The following is an 18,541-nucleotide window of genomic DNA, read 5'->3' as shown; positions in this document are numbered from 1 at the left end:
TTATTGGCGACAAAAAGCGATTTCATCCGAGAAAAACAGTTTTTTTTACAATTAATGACATGCAGTGCTGCCAAGTTTTTAGACGAAAAATAGCTGTTTCTGGCTGTTTCGCAACGCAATTTCAGCTAATTGTTGGATGTTTTCTAGCCAAAAAAGGCTGTTTTTACCCAAAAAAGTTGGCAGCAGTGTCAAACGCCCATTAATAAAGTGCGTACTTTGAATTGACGCTGCTGATCATGGGTATTGGCCAAAGTACACTTTTCTGCTTTAACTTGATCTATCCTCCAAATGCCTTTGAAGGGCATAAAAGTTTTGGAGTTTGTAGGCCTGGCGCCTGGTCCATTATGTGGCAAAATACTTGCCGATTTTGGAGCCAGTGTTACACGGATTGACAAGGTAAGCAAAAAAAATTAAACTGTGTAACTATTGTGAACTCCAAATCAAACCGAAATAGATGCTGGACAATCCCTTGGATGTACTTTACCATGGTAAATCCACGCTGGCTGTGAATCTGAAGAAGGCCGAAGGTCAGAGGATTGTGCGACAACTGGCAAGCAAATATGATGTGATTGTGGAACCGTTTCGACCTGGCGTCATGGAAAAGTTGAATTTAGGACCTGAAGAATTGTGCGCTGAGAATCCACGACTTATATATGCACGTCTTACGGGCTTTGGACAGCACGGACGCCTTGCACCACGAGCTGGCCACGATCTCAATTATGTTGCAATCTCTGGCGTGCTTTCAATGTTGGGCCGTCAAAACCAGAATCCTACTGCACCTATTAATTTTTTGGCGGATTTTGCAGGTGGAAGCGTGATCTGTGCACTGGGCATTTGTTTGGCATTGCTGGAACGTCATAGATCCGGACGTGGTCAGGTTGTGGATGCGGCAATGGTTGATGGTGCCGCATATGTGGCTAGTTGGCTGTTCATGTCCAGACATCTCAGCATTTGGGGCGAGAGTCAACAACGTGGAGCAAATGTGCTGGATGGCGGCGCCTATTTCTATGACACATATAAAACAAAAGATGGACTCTACTTGTCGGTGGCCGCATTGGAGCCGCAATTCTTTGAGTTAATCAAGGAGCGTTTGCAATTGCCACAGGAACTGTCGCAATATGGAGCAGGGAATCAAGTTCTAGGCAGACAGCTCTTAACCGATGCGTTTCTCACTAAAACCCAAGCCGAATGGTCATCGATATTTGAAGATGTGGATGCTTGCGTTTATCCCGTGGTCGATTGGCAAAAAGTCCAGGAGCATGATCACAATGCGACACGGAAATCATTTGAGAAAGTCGGAGACTCTTTTGCACCGCGTCCAGCGCCACGTTTGAGTCGCACACCTGGCAAATTGATGAATAACGCTCAAAATGATCTGAAATCTGTGATCGATGAACTGAATTTAAAACCCGAGCAGCTGCAGCAACTGCAAAGTGACGGCGTTCTGACCTTACCCATTAAGCCAAAACTTTAAGCAATTAAATGTAATTTGTAAATAAAAGACATTGTGTTTTGTTTTCTTGCATTCAAAATACTTTTATTCTTTCGCTTGCACACAACACAATTACATTTGCTATTCAACTCGTACAAACTATCAGTCATACAATGCTTATAAACATTTAAGCCGCACTTTATACTTAATGTAGAATGAAAAAGCTTACAAGATATAGACACAATAAAGTACTCCATTCTTATTATTTTTCAAAAGGAATTACGAATTAATTATGTATGTTTTTCATTTTTGGCTAGACACACAATTTGCTTAAATCAAAATTCAAATTTCTCTCGCATTTATCACATCAGGAAACAGCTTTTAATCATAATTTCCTTTGGGCTAAAGCACCGCGCGTCAACTTTACCAATTGCTATTTGTATTTGTTTTATATTTTTATTTAATATACATGTCTTTATGTTTCATATTTATATGTATTTTATTTTATATTATACTCGTATGTTAGGTTGTGTGTAAATTTAACTAGTTGGCTGTTAGTTAGTTTTGTACGTCCCGCGTAAAGTAATTAATGATAGTCCTTATGTAAGTTGTCTAAGTATTTTGTGTGTTGTATAAGTAGTAAGTCTCAGTTCTCAGTATAAAATCAGTACCATATTTTATTTGACGTTTTCAATTTGTTTCGATTATTCGTTATTCAATTTTATATTTCATCGTCTTAATGTTTCTTTATACTAATAATTGTTTTTGTTCTCTTTTTTATAAAAACAATTAATTTATTCAGCTGCGCGTGGTGCTTTGCTCAATAATCTCTATCACACACACACGCACACACACACACTCGCACAAGTTAAGTTAAGCTTTAGTTTAATAACTCTTCTGTATTAGGCTAATTCTTAAAAACACAATCAGACCGACTATGTAGTACTTTTTTTTTTTTGTATTTAATGTTTGGGAGGTTTGGAATGATACAAACACATGCATTATATTATTCTCAGTCATATTCTCACACACTCTATACTATATTTATATGCAACAGATTTCATTTACAAAATTCATGTATGTATAAAATGTAGAAATTTGTGCATGAAAATCTTTTATAATTTCGATTTGATTTGCTTTTGTTTTTCCGTCAATCTCAGACACGCTTACATTTACAATAATACATCATTTGTCATCATTATCATCCATCATCATCACACAAGTCTCTTATCATTTATCATCATCAAGTTATCATTTTCATATAAAACACCTGTAAAATTGGACAAGAAAAGTTTAAAAAAAAAGAATTATTAGTTGATTAATTAATAAAAAATAGGCTTAGTAAATTTGAAATAAAAAACTAATTATTAATATGGAATAGAATATATAATTTTTATACAACTTACATTCGCATACCACAGCCATAAACTCCAAGTTCCTATCGGCGATTAACTCTCAACAATTTTTCTCATACTAGACGTCTTCCGGCATTCAAGCGACAGACATACATACATATTTTCGTCACCAACATCATTCACCAAACATTTATCATCATCATTTGTAGTTTCCATTCAATGTTGTTATATTAATCTAATCCATTAGCGGTAATATAAATGGTGAGTACAATAATATTATGAATTCAACAATTTACCTATTCAAAGTTGTTGCCAAGGAACGAATCAATCACGCACCCGAATTATCTTCATACATAATTTCTTGATATGTTGTTATCTTTGGAAAGCAAATTATAATTGTTTTTAGCGTTGGACGGCTGTACGATTTTTAGATAAAGTCTAATATCAATACCAATAATCGACAGAGTGTAATTTGTGCATGTCAGAAGATAAACATGATGAAATTCCATTATTCTTCAACTTAAATTCATCGTGTGAATCTTCAGACTTTTGCAAGCGTATCAACAACTTTGAAATGGCTTTTGTTTTGACAAACGGATTCAATTACGTTGACAATGTGAAGCGTTGACAATTTCAATGTAGTTACAATGTTTTTTTTTTTCATTAAACATTAAGCATACAGGGATCCGAAATTATTCATTTGATTATACATAAAATGCACGCAATTGTGAAAAGATCTTAAACGGTTCTGGATACAATTCAAATAGTTAAGAGTTGAAATGTTTGTCTGTAAGAATGTTTGTATGATGTACCTGTGTGACGTTAATAATTTAATTTTGTAATCCATTACTGAACAATCTGGATAAACAATCTGATTCTGTCCTAAACAGTCCTCTATAATGTATGTTTGTTCTTATTTGTTTCTATTCTTTTGTCTTTCTATGCCTATGTAAGTAAAATGAAGTACATGTCGGTTTCCCTGGTCCGTTGTTGTTTTGTTTTTTATTTGTTGTTAGTGTTTTTTTTTTATAATTATATTATATACAATACAATAATGATCTGCAGGTAGTTGATTGGTTGTCACTGTGTGTTTGTTAAATAATTGCAAAAAAAGCGTCATTTTCTGAACTGTAAACGATGGGAGCTAAAATTCTTTATTAAACAAATTATTAACCGATGTGTTTTTAATGTAAATTTAAATTGATTTTTTTGTTGTGTACTACAATTGTTTTGTGTTTTTTTAGATTACTTTTGTATTGGCGTCCGTTTAAAACCTTTTTGTCTTGATTTTTTTTTTTCATCATATATAAATTTAAATTTGGTATATCGTGCATTTGTCATTTTGTTCTTAAATCTAAGTTTTCATACTTTTCATACACTTAAAAATATATGCTTAGACATCTCTAGAAAAAAACTTACGTTTAGTAATATCACACATCACGCCACACACGCGCGCAAATCAAGTTGCATATAAGAAGTTTCTTCACTCTCACAATACTTCAATCACAATTATATAGTTCCATTTCAGACAATTCATCCATCCTTCCATATAGCACAAATTCACACTATAAATAGACAGGGCTTTTGTTTGATAAGGGATTTATTTACGACTTTCTATATATTTATTTTCTTGGACTAATCGCAGACAGACATGCGGAATTTCAGACTTATATATATTACTCTCATTTTCATATATTTTTTTTTAATCATTCATACATATTACATATGATTCCAGATTCGATATTTATTTCATGTCATACACATTCTTATCACACATACGAATACATATTCACACACACAGCCATAATCATACACACTCCAGAGCACACACAACTAAGGTTCTCATTATAATTTTTTTTTTTTTTTTTTTCTTTTTTTGCTGTCCCTTTTCAATTGGGCTAGTTTACATAATGTGGATCTTAAAATCTAATGTAGCAGCAGCCGTAAAAGATAATTTTATCCAATATCGCTGTGTGTATTTAATATCGATTTTAGTGTTTTAATGTGTTACCAATTTTCAACTTAAATTAATAGACATAATTGGAAATAACTATTTTGTGTTGTTTAAATTTGTTTTTTTTTTTTCATTTGCTTTACGGGTTCTATAAAAGTGTCATATTTAAAGGAAAGATTGGGCCAGTAGGCTGCTTAAAATGATAGAAAGATGTCGTAATAATTGCTTATAAAGTAAGTGTAATATAGTTGGATAGTGAACTTCGACATTTCTGTGTCGCTTTTTAGGAATTATCGAATTTACAGATGTTCTCACACAAAGAAAAAAATAATAACAATATAAATATCATAATCATAGCAGGATTTTGCTTAAAATTAAATGTATTCACACAATTTGCTTAAACTTTAGGCGTCGCACAGCAACAATAATAATCGGACAAACAAACTTTGCAGATAGAACTTTTTTCTAATTCGGACTGGACTGCAAAAGAAAAATGTGTAAATGAGAAACGTAAGTTGAAAATGTTGCAATCACGATTCGTGGGGGAATCACAACATTCTACTCACCAGTTTGGCTGCTTATACACACACACAACTACAACTAAAAATTAATTTATTGAGCAATGACCTGACTGTTGATCTTCTTGATCTCCTTGGCAGCCCAGGCACATAGCATTTTGGTGCGTGGTCCCTTCGAGCGTTTACCCTCGGCCAAAAATTGTGTGATAACAGCATCATCCAGCAGTGGATAGAGACGTGGACCAAACGAAGTGCATAAATCACCAATGAATCCAGCTGCGCTGGCCATCATCGAATCAGACACTTCATTCTCCTGCGCAATGCGCTTTATAAATTCAATAATGTGCATCAGATGAGGCTCGATGTGGAACACATCCGTACTGGGCGTTTGCTCAACACCTTTGAGGCCCTGAATGATGCCGGTGTACGCCTCCAGGACACTCTCCCGCAGTTCCGAAATGTATTCGGCCATGTCGAAGGTGGAATTATCAACCTGTACAAAAAAAAAACATAACTTAATATCATGATCTTCTTTTTCTTTGATTAATAATTACCTGCAAATTGGAAGCAGCACGCAGCATGTCCAACACCATATTCAAATACTTAAGAAACTCGCTTCCTATACTCAAAGCCATGTCCCCAAAGGCAGACAGAATTTGCGGCTTAACACTGCGATGTAAAGTCGGCTCGGCCAAATCGTTCATTAGCACAGACATGATCTCATCGCAGTAGGGCACCACCAAGTGCTTCAGGGCACGGCAGATGTCGCCAGTAAGTCCAACGGAGGCACAGCACACTTGGTACTCCTGATGATTCTTCAGACCCATTATAAGGAAATCCTTAAAGGCTGGCATATACTTGACAAACTGATAGCCGAGCAATTCGACCAGCGTGGAGACGGCCAGAAAAGCGTCCTCCTGAACACCACCAGATTTTCCAGCGCTCGAGCTGAACATGGTCAATAGAGCTGTCATTATGGCGTCCGAAATTTGCGGTGCATCCGCCTCGCGAACCTTTCGCAACACGCTCTGGAGTGTGGCGCAGAGAAGCGATTGTAGATCATTGAACTGATGGCGATCATTGTGATTGGTGATGTGCGATTCCATCTGCATGACCTGGTTAAGACGCTCCAAGATAACAATTGTTGTGCGCTGCACAACCAGATAACAATCCAGGGGAGAATTCTTAATCATGTCCATGAGCGCCTCATAGGCCGCTCCACGCAAATTCGCTTGAGCGCCATCCGAACGATCTGTCGCCTCCAGCAGTTGTGTGACAATAAACTCAAAGTATGGCGAAAGAGCATAAGTTTCTGGTGCTTCGTTCTCCTTCAAATTGGCACTGGCTGCATCATAAGCAGCATCCGATAGTCCAATGAAAGCCCAGCATACATTGGCGGCCACACGAGGCTCCGACTTCAAGCTCTTTACAAAACACTCAAGCAACGTTTGCAAATATGTTTTATTGATAGCTGCCTCGGGTATGATCTATAAAAAATTTATTAAATTATAAATCCATTGAAGATACTTATCAAATCATATAATACGAAAAATACCCAAATTGAATTTAAAAAAATTTAGGAAATTGTTTGGGTATGAACGAGGAAATAAAAAAAAATTTCGTAGTAAGAGGTTTACTTATGGATATTTTTTTAATAAAATTTTTCATGCAATGCTTTATTATTTATCTTCCTTTGCATTTAAGGAAAGTTAAATATGACTGTTACTATTGAAACGTATTCGCACAACGAAATAAAAATTTTACTGACTATTTAAAAAGGATATTTAATCAAATCTACTTTTTTCTAATATAAATGCACTTGTTCTTTTCTAGTTTACTTTGTACTCTTAATGTTTTTTGTTAATTGGTTTTTTTTTTTAGTATATCTTAACTTTTTTGCCATTTAAATGCCTTTTTAAGTTTTTTCTCATTTGTCCTTTATATTGAAAAATTAGTAAAATTTTTTTTGTAAGTACTTACATCGCAAATGCGTCCAAATGTCCAAGCCGTGGTGTCGCGCACAATGACGCTGGAATCGTACATGAGGCGTATAAGAGTTGGCATCGCCTGCTCCACGAGCGGCTTGAGCGTGTTAAGTTCCAAGCCGTTGAGCACTGAACCAAAGGTCATGACGGCAGCATCGCGATAGCGCCAATTTGGTGATTCAATATTGTCCTTAATGAATGGTAAGACATGGGGCACAATTTCGTCCTCGCAGCAAGTGGCCAATAACATCAGACAGACGGAAGCTGCCTTAGAAGGACTCCAGCTGTCCTCATCATCGCACTCGTCTTGCTTGGTAAGCTTCTCGACAAGAACAGGCGTCAAGTACTGAAGAGCACCACGTGAATAATGCTTGGAAACACGCTGTGGGGCACGTCCCTGATCGGTGGCCTCTTGGCTCTCGATGGCAAGATCAATTTCCTCATCGTTAACATTCGACCAGAACTCAATACCCTGCAGGGCGACGGCATCATTGTCGGATTTCATGGCTTCCAGGGTAATTGGAAACAGTGCCTGGGCCATGTATGGTTCCATGAACTGGTAGTAAAGCGACATGATCTTCACCAAACACTGCAGGGCGGCAACACAGATCTGTGTGTCTGTGCACTGAGTTGCCTCACACACCACCTCCATAATAAAGTTGCGCTCCATGTCCTTTTCAAAATTTGACTTGGTAAACTCTAGAGAATTGAGTAGCGCCGTTGTTGCAGCCAAGCGAACATGATTGCTCGGCTCCTGTTTGCGCATGCCATGTATGATCGCCGTGAGGACCTGATTGGATTGATTCTCCAGCACGCCATAGCGAATGTCCTGGCATATGTAACCAATCGCCTCCAGTGCTGCCTCGCGGTGCATTTCACTGGAGCCCTCGTGTACGACTTTGTTGACCAGCGTCTGTATGAGAATGCCCCATCGGTTGATGGGCAACTCAATTACGGCCACATAGGCAACACATTGGGCAGCGCAAGATGGTCGCGTATTCTCAGTGCCCAATGCGGCGAGTATCTGTAGCATTTAAAACAAACATTGTTGTAATTTAAAGAGCTATTAATATGAGCTCTAAGAATGCTTACATTATTTTTAATGAGCTCGCGTGTCTCCTCGGGGAACTGATGCCATCGCTCCTGATATTGTTGATTGATCTTCTCATCCTTGCTCACTAAATGGTTCTTTAATTGTAGACCAGCTGCCATGCGCGCCACAGCGCTATTTGTTGTATCGACAAGTATTTTGGAGAGTGCCTTGAGGAACTCCGGCAAATTGCTGGCCGCCGCCTGCTCCAGGAAAGTCTTCGCCGAGAGCAGTTCATTTTTATCTGTCAAGTGCGGAAGTTTTAGGTTAGGTTAATAAAATCCTTGGTCAAATCACATTAGATTGTTAAATTACATTATATATATATACATTTATTTATATGTTCCTATAAAATATGTACATTTGTGTACATATGTTTATCAGTGTTGCCAACTTTTTAACGTACAAAAAAATAGCTGTTTCTGGTAGGAAAGCATAAAAAATGTTAATTGCAAAGCAAAATGGTTTTAAAAAAACCAACTTTTATTAACAACAAATTTTTTATTTATTTATAAAATTACCAAATCTTTTGCCTTTTTCGAAAATATTTTAGGCTACGATCTGAGCTCCGGAAAAGTAAGCCACTGATCCTAAATTTTTTTATCAATACAACATCTGCATAGTTTAGTAAACCTTTTGCTTATGTTTTCACGGTGTTGTCAAATTTTTCTTTACATAAGACTTTGACACACAGTTTAAGAAAAACATAATATTAAAACATAACTTAATGTACATGAGCTAGATCTGCAGCCAATAGCAATTTCCAAATTTTGGTAGCAATCGAATTTTGAAAATAGCCAGAGCTAGCTATAAAATAGCTAAGTTGGCAACAGTGATGTTTATAGATATGGCATTATTTTCTGCACATGTGTGTGTGTTTGTGTGCCCCTAGCAACCAAGCATACGCTTATGTTGCATTGCAACCCTGCGCAACATACGCGTCACTGCCGCCGTCGACGCGACGTTTCGACGCATCGCAGCCTATAACAAAATGGCTTTCAGCTTGGCCCTGAACAACCAAACGTTAGGTGCCTGTCTCCAATGAACACAAGCATACATGCACACATACATACATTATTTAAAGGATCTTTGTTACTCACCTGGCGATACCGTCTTCTCCAAAATAACAATTAATTGCCTTGCTATGTCCGAAGTCATTTTTGCGCTCTTTTTTACTTTCAATTTCGTTAAGAGATGTAGATGCTAGGGCGGGGATGTGTGGAAATTTTTCGTAATCGTTTAGCCTTCTGTGCTTGTGCAGGTGTATGAGCAAATATGAAGACTATATTGGCCAGCTGCTTAATAAACCAAAATGATTTGTAAGTCCAACAAGCGATGCAAAACCTTAGCAAGATTGCTGGTAGTCACAAATTGATTTTTTTTTTTTTTTTCAATAACTTACTGTGCGTGTATTTTTCCCCTTTGTCTGCGCGTTGCCAATTGCCAAAGCTGTGTTGCTATTTCGATTTTGCCTATTCGATCTGTCAAAAAAACGCGGGACAAATGCGACTTGCTCTCAAAATATTAAGAAATGAAACGTAAAATAGTCAAGTTGCTATTAATTTCGAACAATTTTCAAGTCCGAGACAAATATCTGAATTGTAAAGAAAACTGAAGCAGGCCGGCTCTGTCGAAATTTTAACTCCACATGGAAAACTGGTGCGCGTCGTTCATTGCACACGGTGGCAACCCATTACTTGGGTATAGTTGTCAGTTATGTTTAAAATTAAGGCCAGTTATTCGAAAACAAATGTTTTCACACTTTAAATATTATATTAATTTATATTCAATAATACTGTGCAATAAATATATACAAGTAAGCGTCCAATAAGTAAAATATTATTATAATCAAATAATCGATATATCAACTCTGTTGTAATTTGCTCAGGTTGGCAGTACTCATCAGGTGGCAACGCCGTTTTTGCAGTCGCACAGTGCTGACGTTTGTCAGTCAAGAAATAAGCCGAAAAAAACAAAAACTTGACAATTAAACTGCAAGTACGACTTAAATAGACAGTATCGAAATTCCGTATAATCACATATCGAGTTGGTAACAAACAGTCAAGTAGTGTGGCGTCAACGCAAACGTTGACATCAACATTTTGTGGCAGACACTGACTTCAAATTCGCTTGACTGTGAGTGTGTGTGATTGTGGGTGTTGTTGCACTGCTTAAGTTCTCAAAACCACGAATGATATCGCCACGGTACCGCCGCACCATGGCTCTACCTTATCAGATCGAGATGCTGCTAGTTGCAATATTTACCCTGTCGCTCTCGGAAGCATTTTATCTACCTGGTCTGGCCCCGGTTAACTACTGCAAAAGCACGGAAATCTTACCGACGTGTAAGGTAAGTGCATAAGTATTTGTGAGCAGAGTATGTGTGTGTTCCATCATCAACTAATGGCCAATGAATTGTTGAGTGTATGCTACTTTTTGTTTCCTGCAACGGAAGCAGTGATAAGAAGCCTGCGGGTCTCCGCGATATATGTTTTATAGTTGTTGTTGCTCGTGTGTACTCATGTAGGTGGTGTGCTGACGTCGATCGTTCTGCTTAGTGCGCCTCCAGCTACGTACATTTAGTCAAGAAAGTTTTTTGACACAATAAAAATTCACGTATTTGTATAATATTAAAAAAAAATTATAAGAATATTTATATTTACTTATTGTAAAAACCATACACAAGAATAATTAAATGGGAAATAAAATAAAAATCCATAACAATTTTAACGTGTAGATTTTTGATTTTGTCAAAATACTTTCTTGACTAACTGTATATGTATGAACATATGTGTTTATGCAAGTATGTGTGTGTTCAGTTGGAGATCGACGTCAATTCCCACTTCTTCAAGAACTCTATTTGCTTTCTAATGTAGTTTTGTTTATCTTGAATTTTTTTGGTTCTGTCATTCCATTTGAAACAGCAGTTTAGATAACTTTTCAGATACATTTATGTATGTCAGGCACTTGGAATTGTTCGCAGATCTTTGCGCTTATATATATGTGAAGTAATTGCTTCAAACAAAATACAACATTTGTGTATCTGCTTTTTATGTTTTAAAATAGTTCAATCCAATGGACCGAATTATTAAATTATTTTTTTAAACTTGGTTAAGAATTGCAAGCAAATATAGTTAAGTAGGAAAGAAAATAATTAAAAGAAAATAGAATATGTGAATTTCGTTTTTAAGTCTAGATGGTAGCATAAATCGTAAATGTTCTTTTCCGCTCAATAAAAAATACTGTAAAAATACTGCTACCGAAAACTGTTATCTTGGCAATGTTGGAACATTAAATGCTTTTACACACAAATTAATTAAAAACTTTTTTTAGTCTAAACCATATTTTTATCTGATCTTATCAAAACTCCTCAAGAGAGTCATTTGCTAAAGTTTACAAAAGTTGTCGGTTTGATGGGTTGCTTTTGTAGGCATAAGAATTATGAAATGTAGATTATAAACTGATAGACGCTTATAGCTAAGAAAACTATTATCTTCATGCTTGTACCATAAATTAATCATTTACTTTTTGCAGTCGGATGTCACTCTGTACGTTAACCGACTTAACACTGAGGAATCTGTTATACCCTATGAATACCATCATTTTGACTTCTGTCTGGGAAAGGAGGAAAACTCGCCGGTTGAGAATCTTGGCCAAGTAGTGTTTGGCGAGCGAATTCGACCAGGTCCTTACAGCATACAGTTTAGGGAGGATGTGGAATGCGCAGTGGTAAGTCAAATGCGGTAATACTTTAGTAAAAAATTGCTTATTGTAATTGTAATTGTATTTTCATCAGGCTTGCCGCAAGAATTATACCGGAGGCAATGCGGATAGCGATCGGCGAATGATGGTGCTAAAAAAGGGAATCAGTTTAAACTATCAGCATCATTGGATTGTTGATAACATGCCCGTGACGTGGTGTTATCAGCTGGAGACAGGCAAGCAGTATTGCAGCACTGGTTTTCCCATGGGATGCTTGGTGCGACCAGACGGCGAAGGATGTGCCATCAATGCGCAGTACAATCGGCCACTTCATTACTACCCCTTCAATCATGTAGATCTGGAGATCACATTTCATAGTGGGAAATCCGAAGATTGGGGCATGAACTTTGGCGGCAGCAGTGGTCGCATAATCTCTGCGAAAGTAACACCCAGATCACTGAATCATGCTGATCCCAATAAACCAACCTGTGGTCAAAATGAACCCCCATTGGCCATACGCGAGAGTTCTCTCAAGTCGGGCGAATTTCAGTTAATTGTCTACACGTACAGCGTTAAATTCACAGAGAATGACAAAATTAAATGGTCTTCACGTTGGGATTATATTCTGGAATCGATGCCCCATACAAATATTCAGTGGTTCTCTATTCTCAACTCGCTGGTCATTGTACTATTCCTAAGTGGCATGGTTGCTATGATTATGCTGCGTACGTTGCACAAAGATATCGCCCGATATAATCAAATGGACAGCGGCGAAGATGCGCAGGAGGAGTTTGGCTGGAAACTCGTGCACGGTGATGTCTTTAGGCCACCACGCAAGGGAATGCTGTTGTCCGTGTTTTTGGGCTCTGGTGTGCAGGTGTTGGTTATGGCATTGGTTACCTTGGCTTTTGCCTGTCTTGGTTTCTTGTCGCCGGCAAATCGTGGCGCTTTGATGACCTGCTCAATGGTGTTGTTTGTTTCGCTTGGAACACCTGCTGGATATGTCTCGGCACGAATCTATAAGAGCTTTGGTGGCGTCAAATGGAAGAGCAATGTAATTCTCACCTCAATCGTGTGTCCCGGGTAAGTGAGCAGCTAGAGTGAAAAATTCAATCAATATTTCTATTATCTCTTACTTTTTTTTAGCGTCGTCTTTTCGCTGTTCTTCGTTATGAATCTGGTGCTTTGGGGAGAAGGCAGCTCTGGTGCTGTGCCCTTTAGCACATTGATTGCCTTGCTTGCTCTCTGGTTTGGAGTCTCCGTTCCTCTGACCTTTGTTGGTGCCTACTTTGGTTTTCGAAAGCGCGTAAGTAAAATATGATAGCAAAATACAAAAATTGATACCCTTGCAAAGGAGCCATGTACTTTAATCCAATTTGTTAAGGATGTATATGACAAAATCAAATACACACTCTGCTAGTTTAATTAAAAAATATCTTAAGGATCAACAAAGTTGTTCATTCTAAATTATTTCCTTTCCTTTTCGCAGGCCTTGGAGCATCCAGTTCGTACTAATCAAATACCACGTCAGATACCAGATCAGTCCATCTATACCCAGCCTATTCCCGGCATTGTTATGGGCGGAGTATTACCATTTGGCTGCATTTTCATTCAGCTGTTCTTCATACTGAGCTCGCTGTGGTCGAATCAGATGTACTATATGTTTGGATTCCTCTTCCTGGTATTCCTTATACTGGTCATAACGTGCTCGGAGACAACCATCTTGCTATGCTATTTCCATCTATGTGCGGAGGACTATCATTGGTGGTGGCGATCGTTTCTCACATCGGGCTTTACGGCCGTTTATTTGTTCATCTACTGTTGTCATTACTTTGTCACAAAGCTCTCGATTAAGGACAGTGCATCAACGTTCCTTTACTTCGGTTATACGGCTATTATGGTAGTCCTTTTCTTTTTGCTTACCGGCACAATTGGATTCTTTGCGTGCTTCTGGTTTATACGGAAAATCTATAGCGTTGTCAAGGTCGACTAGACGCATATACATACATATACATATATATATACATCAAATGCAAATGTTTTTACAGAGTTTGTGCCCGTATGTTTTGTATGTGTAGCCACAATTTACACTTAAGCCTAATGTGTGTGATTTCTGTGCTGTGCAGGAACAGCCGGTTTTCTGTTTAATATAATGAAACTAATGTAATTATACATATACTATATGTATGTACACATATGTAGTACCGAAGCGCGCAATAATTTTAAGTATTATTCAGATAGTACGAGAAAGGGAGAAAATCAATTGTGAAATTCATTTTTAAAAAATTAAAACAATCTATTCAATTATTTGGCATACACTTTCAATTCTATTTTTCAATTAAACAACGTCCATTTCTCGATATACTTAGATAAAATCAAAGCAAAAAAAAAATAATACAAGAAAAAACAATTAATTACTTAGATACTGCTGTTCTTATAAAAGATAAAAAGAAGCCCGATATTATTTTTAGAAACGATTCCCTAATCCCTCCCAAAGGTGTACTGATATGAAATTTGACGTACTTTAACATTTGTGAAATCATTAAATCAAAGCCTATCAACTGTAATTAAAGCTTGAAATCTAAGCATTAATATTATTGAATTCATATGTAATGTTTAAAAATATGTACTTTAGTTTAAACAAATTAAAAACAACTTGCAATTCAAATATAAATTATAAAACAATACCCAATGGCTAGCGACCTCTATCGGCTTTTTTTTTTAGTAATGAATCTGCTGGCAACCCTTTGTAAACCGTTAACAACAGCTGAAAGCGAAAACTTTTACGGCTTCTGCAAAACGGTGAAAACAGAAAAACTTGCAGAATTGTTTTCATAATTATATTTCAAGTAAAATCAAAGGAATTTCAGACAAATGACAGGTGAAATTGTGGACAGTGAAGATGAGTATGATGAAATATCTCAGTTGCGACAACGTAATAAACCTGAAACTCAAGAATCAATTGATGTAAGAATTTTTTTAGAAGTTGCCTGAGCAGTTTAATGATTTTAAAGTTAATGCCGTTTTAGGAGGCCTTCGACTTGGATGATTTGTTGCCCATCATTGGGGAGTTTGGCAAATATCAGAAACTTCTCGTTTTTGGTATTTGCTTGCCTGCTTGTATTCCATGTGGTTTTTGTGCTTTTAATCAACTTTTCATGGCCGACACTCCAGATGATTATTGGTGTCGGATCCCTGAACTCATGGACATGGATGTCGAACAGCGCAAATATTTGGCCATTCCCAAGGAACAGGTAGAGAATTAAAAGTGACTGTTATGCGCAGCATTTCATTAATTTTCAAATATGTGAAATTAAAATTCACGAAACGAATTAAAATTGTAAGAATTGATTGTGCGACTGTACTTCTTATAAACAGAGTATGAGTGGAGTACTTATATAAGATGTTTATTATAAAATAGGAAAATGACGAACTGGTTTATAGTAAATGCTACACATACGGCGTCAACTGGACCCAGTTACTGGACCCTTTTAATGAAGATACCAATGGAAACTTGACATTTGAACATTTGGAGCTAAACAGCAGCTGGCCCTTGGTCAAGTGCTCACAGGGCTGGGAGTATAACACCAGCCATGTCTGGTCTTCTATTGTGATCGATGTGAATTATTTCAGCTTTAAAGTTCACATTAATCTGCATTTAGTAGAGCTCGATTTAACTCATTTTTCCAATTCATATCATATGGTTTTTAAGCGCATGCATTATATAATTTACTAACCCGTTAACAGTTCGATTTGGTTTGCGATCAAGACATATATCCTACTATTGGTCTGGCTGCGCTTAACAGTGGCGGCCCTGTAGGTGTGTATCTTTTTGGGCTTCTCAATGATCGCGCGGGCAGGCGACTTTCTTATTTCACCTGTCTGGCAACGCTGCTGGCCGGCAGCTTAATGACGTCACTGAGCAAAGATTTCTGGACATGGGCTGGCAGTCGCGTTGTCGTAGGTCTGACTATACCTGCTGTTTATCAGATACCATTTATTATTTGTAAGTACATTCTAATTTATTAAATTGTGATCATTGATATCTTGAGTGATATCTTGTCACTATGCTATGTGTTTTGCAGCCCTGGAACTTGTTGGCGAAAAGTACCGTTCCTTTGTAACCGTTATGACTTGCACATTCTACACATCAGGCATAATGCTGTTGTCCCTGGTCACGTATCTGGAGCGGGATTGGGTGCGCCTATCGTATTACACCTCCCTGCCGTTCTACGCCTATTTCCTATACATGTTTGTAATGCCAGAATCACCGCGTTGGCTTTTAATGCGCGGTCGTCTCGAGGAGGCGCTTAAAATCCTGGAACGCATGGCGATCATAAACGGACGTCAGTTCCCAGAGGCAGTTCATAGCAAACTGGAGGCGCAGATTAGAAGGGATAAAATGAAGAAGGAAAAGAAAAAGATTGCCAATGTGGGACTCATGGATCTCTGTCGCACGCCAAATATGCGATTGAAGACAATACTGATAACACTCAGTTGGTTTGCCAATGAGACCGTTTATCTGGGTCTAAGTTATTACGGCCCTTCCCTTGGAACCAATCAATATGTGAGCTTCTTTCTGTCGGCGGTCGTGGAATTGCCGAGTTATCTATGCTGTTGGTATTTTATGGATACTTGGGGACGTCGGTGGCCCTTGAGTTTGTCAATGATATTGGGGTAAAATCGTTGTGAAATATCCACATATTTTTTATTTATCTATTTTTATTTCCTATTTTTAAACGGAATGTCAGATTGATTATGGCTTGGTCTCTAAATTCGTTCTGAATAGTGTTAAAAAAATTTCCGATAGATCTAGATTTTCAATTTTAATGTTTTAAATCTCAAGTTTTCATTTTTAATCATCTCCTTATATCGCCATGAGTATAAAGCAACACTTTAAAATTAAAGTTTAAATATTTTTCTGAGAGGTTTCATTTTTTTTGTAAAAAATCATGGTAATTTGAACAAAGCACCTGACTTGGAAAGTTGCTGGGTCAAAGGTCTGAAAAATTCAAACTTTCATAACTTTGTAAAAAACGGACCGATTTTAAAGCGGAATGCCATTTTGAGCATGACTTTCCCTCTAAATTTTTCTGCATTCAAATTTACTATTATTTTTTTGGTATATATTTTTTTTCCATCTCTTGCAGCGGCGTGGCTTGCGTTATAACTGTTATGCTGCCTGACGATGCTATAGACGAGACCTTAATACTCTATCTTATATCCAAGGCGCTTCTCTCAGCGTCTTTTCTGATCATCTATCCTTTTGCTGGAGAGCTTTATCCCACACAAGTTCGGGGCATTGGCATCGGTGCCTCCAGTTATATAGGCGGATTGGGGCTGATCGTAATACCATTTGTCACCTATCTGGGCAAGGAGAATCTAAAATTACCTTTGGTAATTATGGGATTTGTTTCGATGTTGGGTGGCATGACGGGTTTGCGATTGCCGGAGACATTGCATCATCGTTTGCCACAGACAATTGAGGAGGGCGAAGAGTTTGGCAAGAATTGGCAGCTGAAGGACTGTTTCAATTGCAAACCAAAACCGTAAGAAACAACTTAAGCGTCTCAATTATGAGCTATCTTTATCAATTTTATTATTATTCTTGCAGTGAGACTCTCTCACCGCCCACTTCCTATGAGAACTTAGATGTCTTGGGGGGCTCTTCCAATAATGCCTCCGAGGTGGAACTGGAGTTGAGAGATAATCGCAGATTGCGCCAACAGCCGCGCATAGATGAGCGAACTCCCTTGGATCTGACAAGCAGTGGCAGTGGAGGAACTGGAAGACCGCATCGGGCGTCGATGAAGCGTCTGGTGCGTCAGATGAGCGTTATGGACACTCAAAGGACTCACGATGGAACCATGCAGTTAACCCATTGGATTTGAGTATAAATGTATAACAGCAAAAGTATTATTACAACACAATATAATCTCAATGCAAATATATTTTGTATTATAAATATAATAATAAAATATCTTACAGATATAATCCATATAAATCAACGTGAAACTTATTGCGTTTGTAATTGTTTGAGTTAAGGCTTCCAAAATTTTTTTTAAAAGGTTGGGTCGATGGTTTGTTTAATCTTATGAAACAAAATAGTTCGAATTGTTTTAAAGCTATCAAATTTTTTTAATCTAAAAGTTCGTAACTTTTTAAAGGTTTTAATTTATTTTTTCAATTTTAATTTAATTCAATACAATTGGATTCTAAATTCAAACGAGTAAATTGATGAATATCATAGCATTAAAAATTCAATTCTTTAATTGTCTTAGCAGAATTTTATCAACACGGAAAACAAAACAAATGATTGCAGTCAAAATAAAAGCATTCCTTATCCGAATAAGTTTAAATTTTGCGGAAACAAATACCTTGTAATATCTAAATTTACTAAACCTACTTTTTAAAATTCAACATTTAGCTGTATTGCGGAATTTGAAGTAGATATGAATTCCATTTCCGTAATTTTCGTGATAATATTAGAATTCAGAACACGTTC

General features: G+C 37.3%; 4 protein-coding genes across 4 annotated transcripts; 3 read left to right on the top strand and 1 right to left on the bottom strand.

Moving 5' to 3' along the window:
* The first annotated feature begins 191 nt into the window (after window positions 1–191).
* On the top strand, window positions 192–1,525 carry LOC117781721 (alpha-methylacyl-CoA racemase). The gene is made up of 2 exons (XM_034618531.1): window positions 192–396; window positions 455–1,525. The coding sequence occupies exons 1-2, from the start codon at window positions 289–291 to the stop codon at window positions 1,472–1,474; spliced, it is 1,128 nt and encodes a 375-aa protein (XP_034474422.1). The 5' UTR covers window positions 192–288; the 3' UTR covers window positions 1,475–1,525.
* Window positions 1,526–2,905: 1,380 nt separating this feature from the next.
* On the bottom strand, window positions 2,906–10,056 carry LOC117781717 (importin subunit beta). Its single transcript, XM_034618527.1, has 7 exons — window positions 9,737–10,056; window positions 9,435–9,632; window positions 8,337–8,578; window positions 7,240–8,268; window positions 5,814–6,746; window positions 5,308–5,752; window positions 2,906–5,221 (listed from the first exon to the last, which is right to left on the bottom strand). Exons 2-6 carry the CDS (start codon window positions 9,490–9,492, stop codon window positions 5,354–5,356), a joined length of 2,661 nt encoding a protein of 886 aa, XP_034474418.1. The 5' UTR covers window positions 9,493–9,632; window positions 9,737–10,056; the 3' UTR covers window positions 2,906–5,221; window positions 5,308–5,353.
* Window positions 10,057–10,261: 205 nt separating this feature from the next.
* On the top strand, window positions 10,262–14,314 carry LOC117782388 (transmembrane 9 superfamily member 2). Its single transcript, XM_034619492.1, has 5 exons — window positions 10,262–10,684; window positions 11,869–12,063; window positions 12,131–13,119; window positions 13,183–13,342; window positions 13,526–14,314. The coding sequence occupies exons 1-5, from the start codon at window positions 10,526–10,528 to the stop codon at window positions 14,027–14,029; spliced, it is 2,007 nt and encodes a 668-aa protein (XP_034475383.1). The 5' UTR covers window positions 10,262–10,525; the 3' UTR covers window positions 14,030–14,314.
* A 280-nt stretch (window positions 14,315–14,594) lies between these two features.
* On the top strand, window positions 14,595–18,040 carry LOC117782387 (carcinine transporter). The gene is made up of 7 exons (XM_034619491.1): window positions 14,595–15,003; window positions 15,066–15,290; window positions 15,458–15,655; window positions 15,784–16,042; window positions 16,122–16,713; window positions 17,187–17,585; window positions 17,651–18,040. Exons 1-7 carry the CDS (start codon window positions 14,911–14,913, stop codon window positions 17,925–17,927), a joined length of 2,043 nt encoding a protein of 680 aa, XP_034475382.1. The 5' UTR covers window positions 14,595–14,910; the 3' UTR covers window positions 17,928–18,040.
* Window positions 18,041–18,541: the final 501 nt, after the last annotated feature.

Source organism: Drosophila innubila (assembly GCF_004354385.1).
Source record: "Drosophila innubila isolate TH190305 chromosome 2L unlocalized genomic scaffold, UK_Dinn_1.0 4_B_2L, whole genome shotgun sequence".
NCBI classification, from domain to species: domain Eukaryota; kingdom Metazoa; phylum Arthropoda; class Insecta; order Diptera; family Drosophilidae; genus Drosophila; species Drosophila innubila.
This window is presented reverse-complemented; position numbering and strand designations above follow the sequence as displayed.

Coding starts and splice junctions, on each gene's coding strand:
- LOC117781721 (XM_034618531.1), top strand. CDS start 289: ATGCCTTTGAAGGGCATAAAAGTTTTGGAGTTTGTAGGCCTGGCGCCT. Junction 397..454: donor GTGTTACACGGATTGACAAG/GTAAGCAAAAAA, acceptor AAACCGAAATAG/ATGCTGGACAATCCCTTGGA.
- LOC117781717 (XM_034618527.1), bottom strand. CDS start 9,492: ATGACTTCGGACATAGCAAGGCAATTAATTGTTATTTTGGAGAAGACG. Junction 8,579..9,434: donor GGAGAAGACGGTATCGCCAG/GTGAGTAACAAA, acceptor CGCACTTGACAG/ATAAAAATGAACTGCTCTCG. Junction 6,747..7,239: donor CATTTGGACGCATTTGCGAT/GTAAGTACTTAC, acceptor AATTTTTTATAG/ATCATACCCGAGGCAGCTAT.
- LOC117782388 (XM_034619492.1), top strand. CDS start 10,526: ATGATATCGCCACGGTACCGCCGCACCATGGCTCTACCTTATCAGATC. Junction 13,120..13,182: donor ACCTCAATCGTGTGTCCCGG/GTAAGTGAGCAG, acceptor ACTTTTTTTTAG/CGTCGTCTTTTCGCTGTTCT. Junction 13,343..13,525: donor ACTTTGGTTTTCGAAAGCGC/GTAAGTAAAATA, acceptor TCCTTTTCGCAG/GCCTTGGAGCATCCAGTTCG.
- LOC117782387 (XM_034619491.1), top strand. CDS start 14,911: ATGACAGGTGAAATTGTGGACAGTGAAGATGAGTATGATGAAATATCT. Junction 15,004..15,065: donor AAACTCAAGAATCAATTGAT/GTAAGAATTTTT, acceptor ATGCCGTTTTAG/GAGGCCTTCGACTTGGATGA. Junction 15,291..15,457: donor TGGCCATTCCCAAGGAACAG/GTAGAGAATTAA, acceptor ATTATAAAATAG/GAAAATGACGAACTGGTTTA.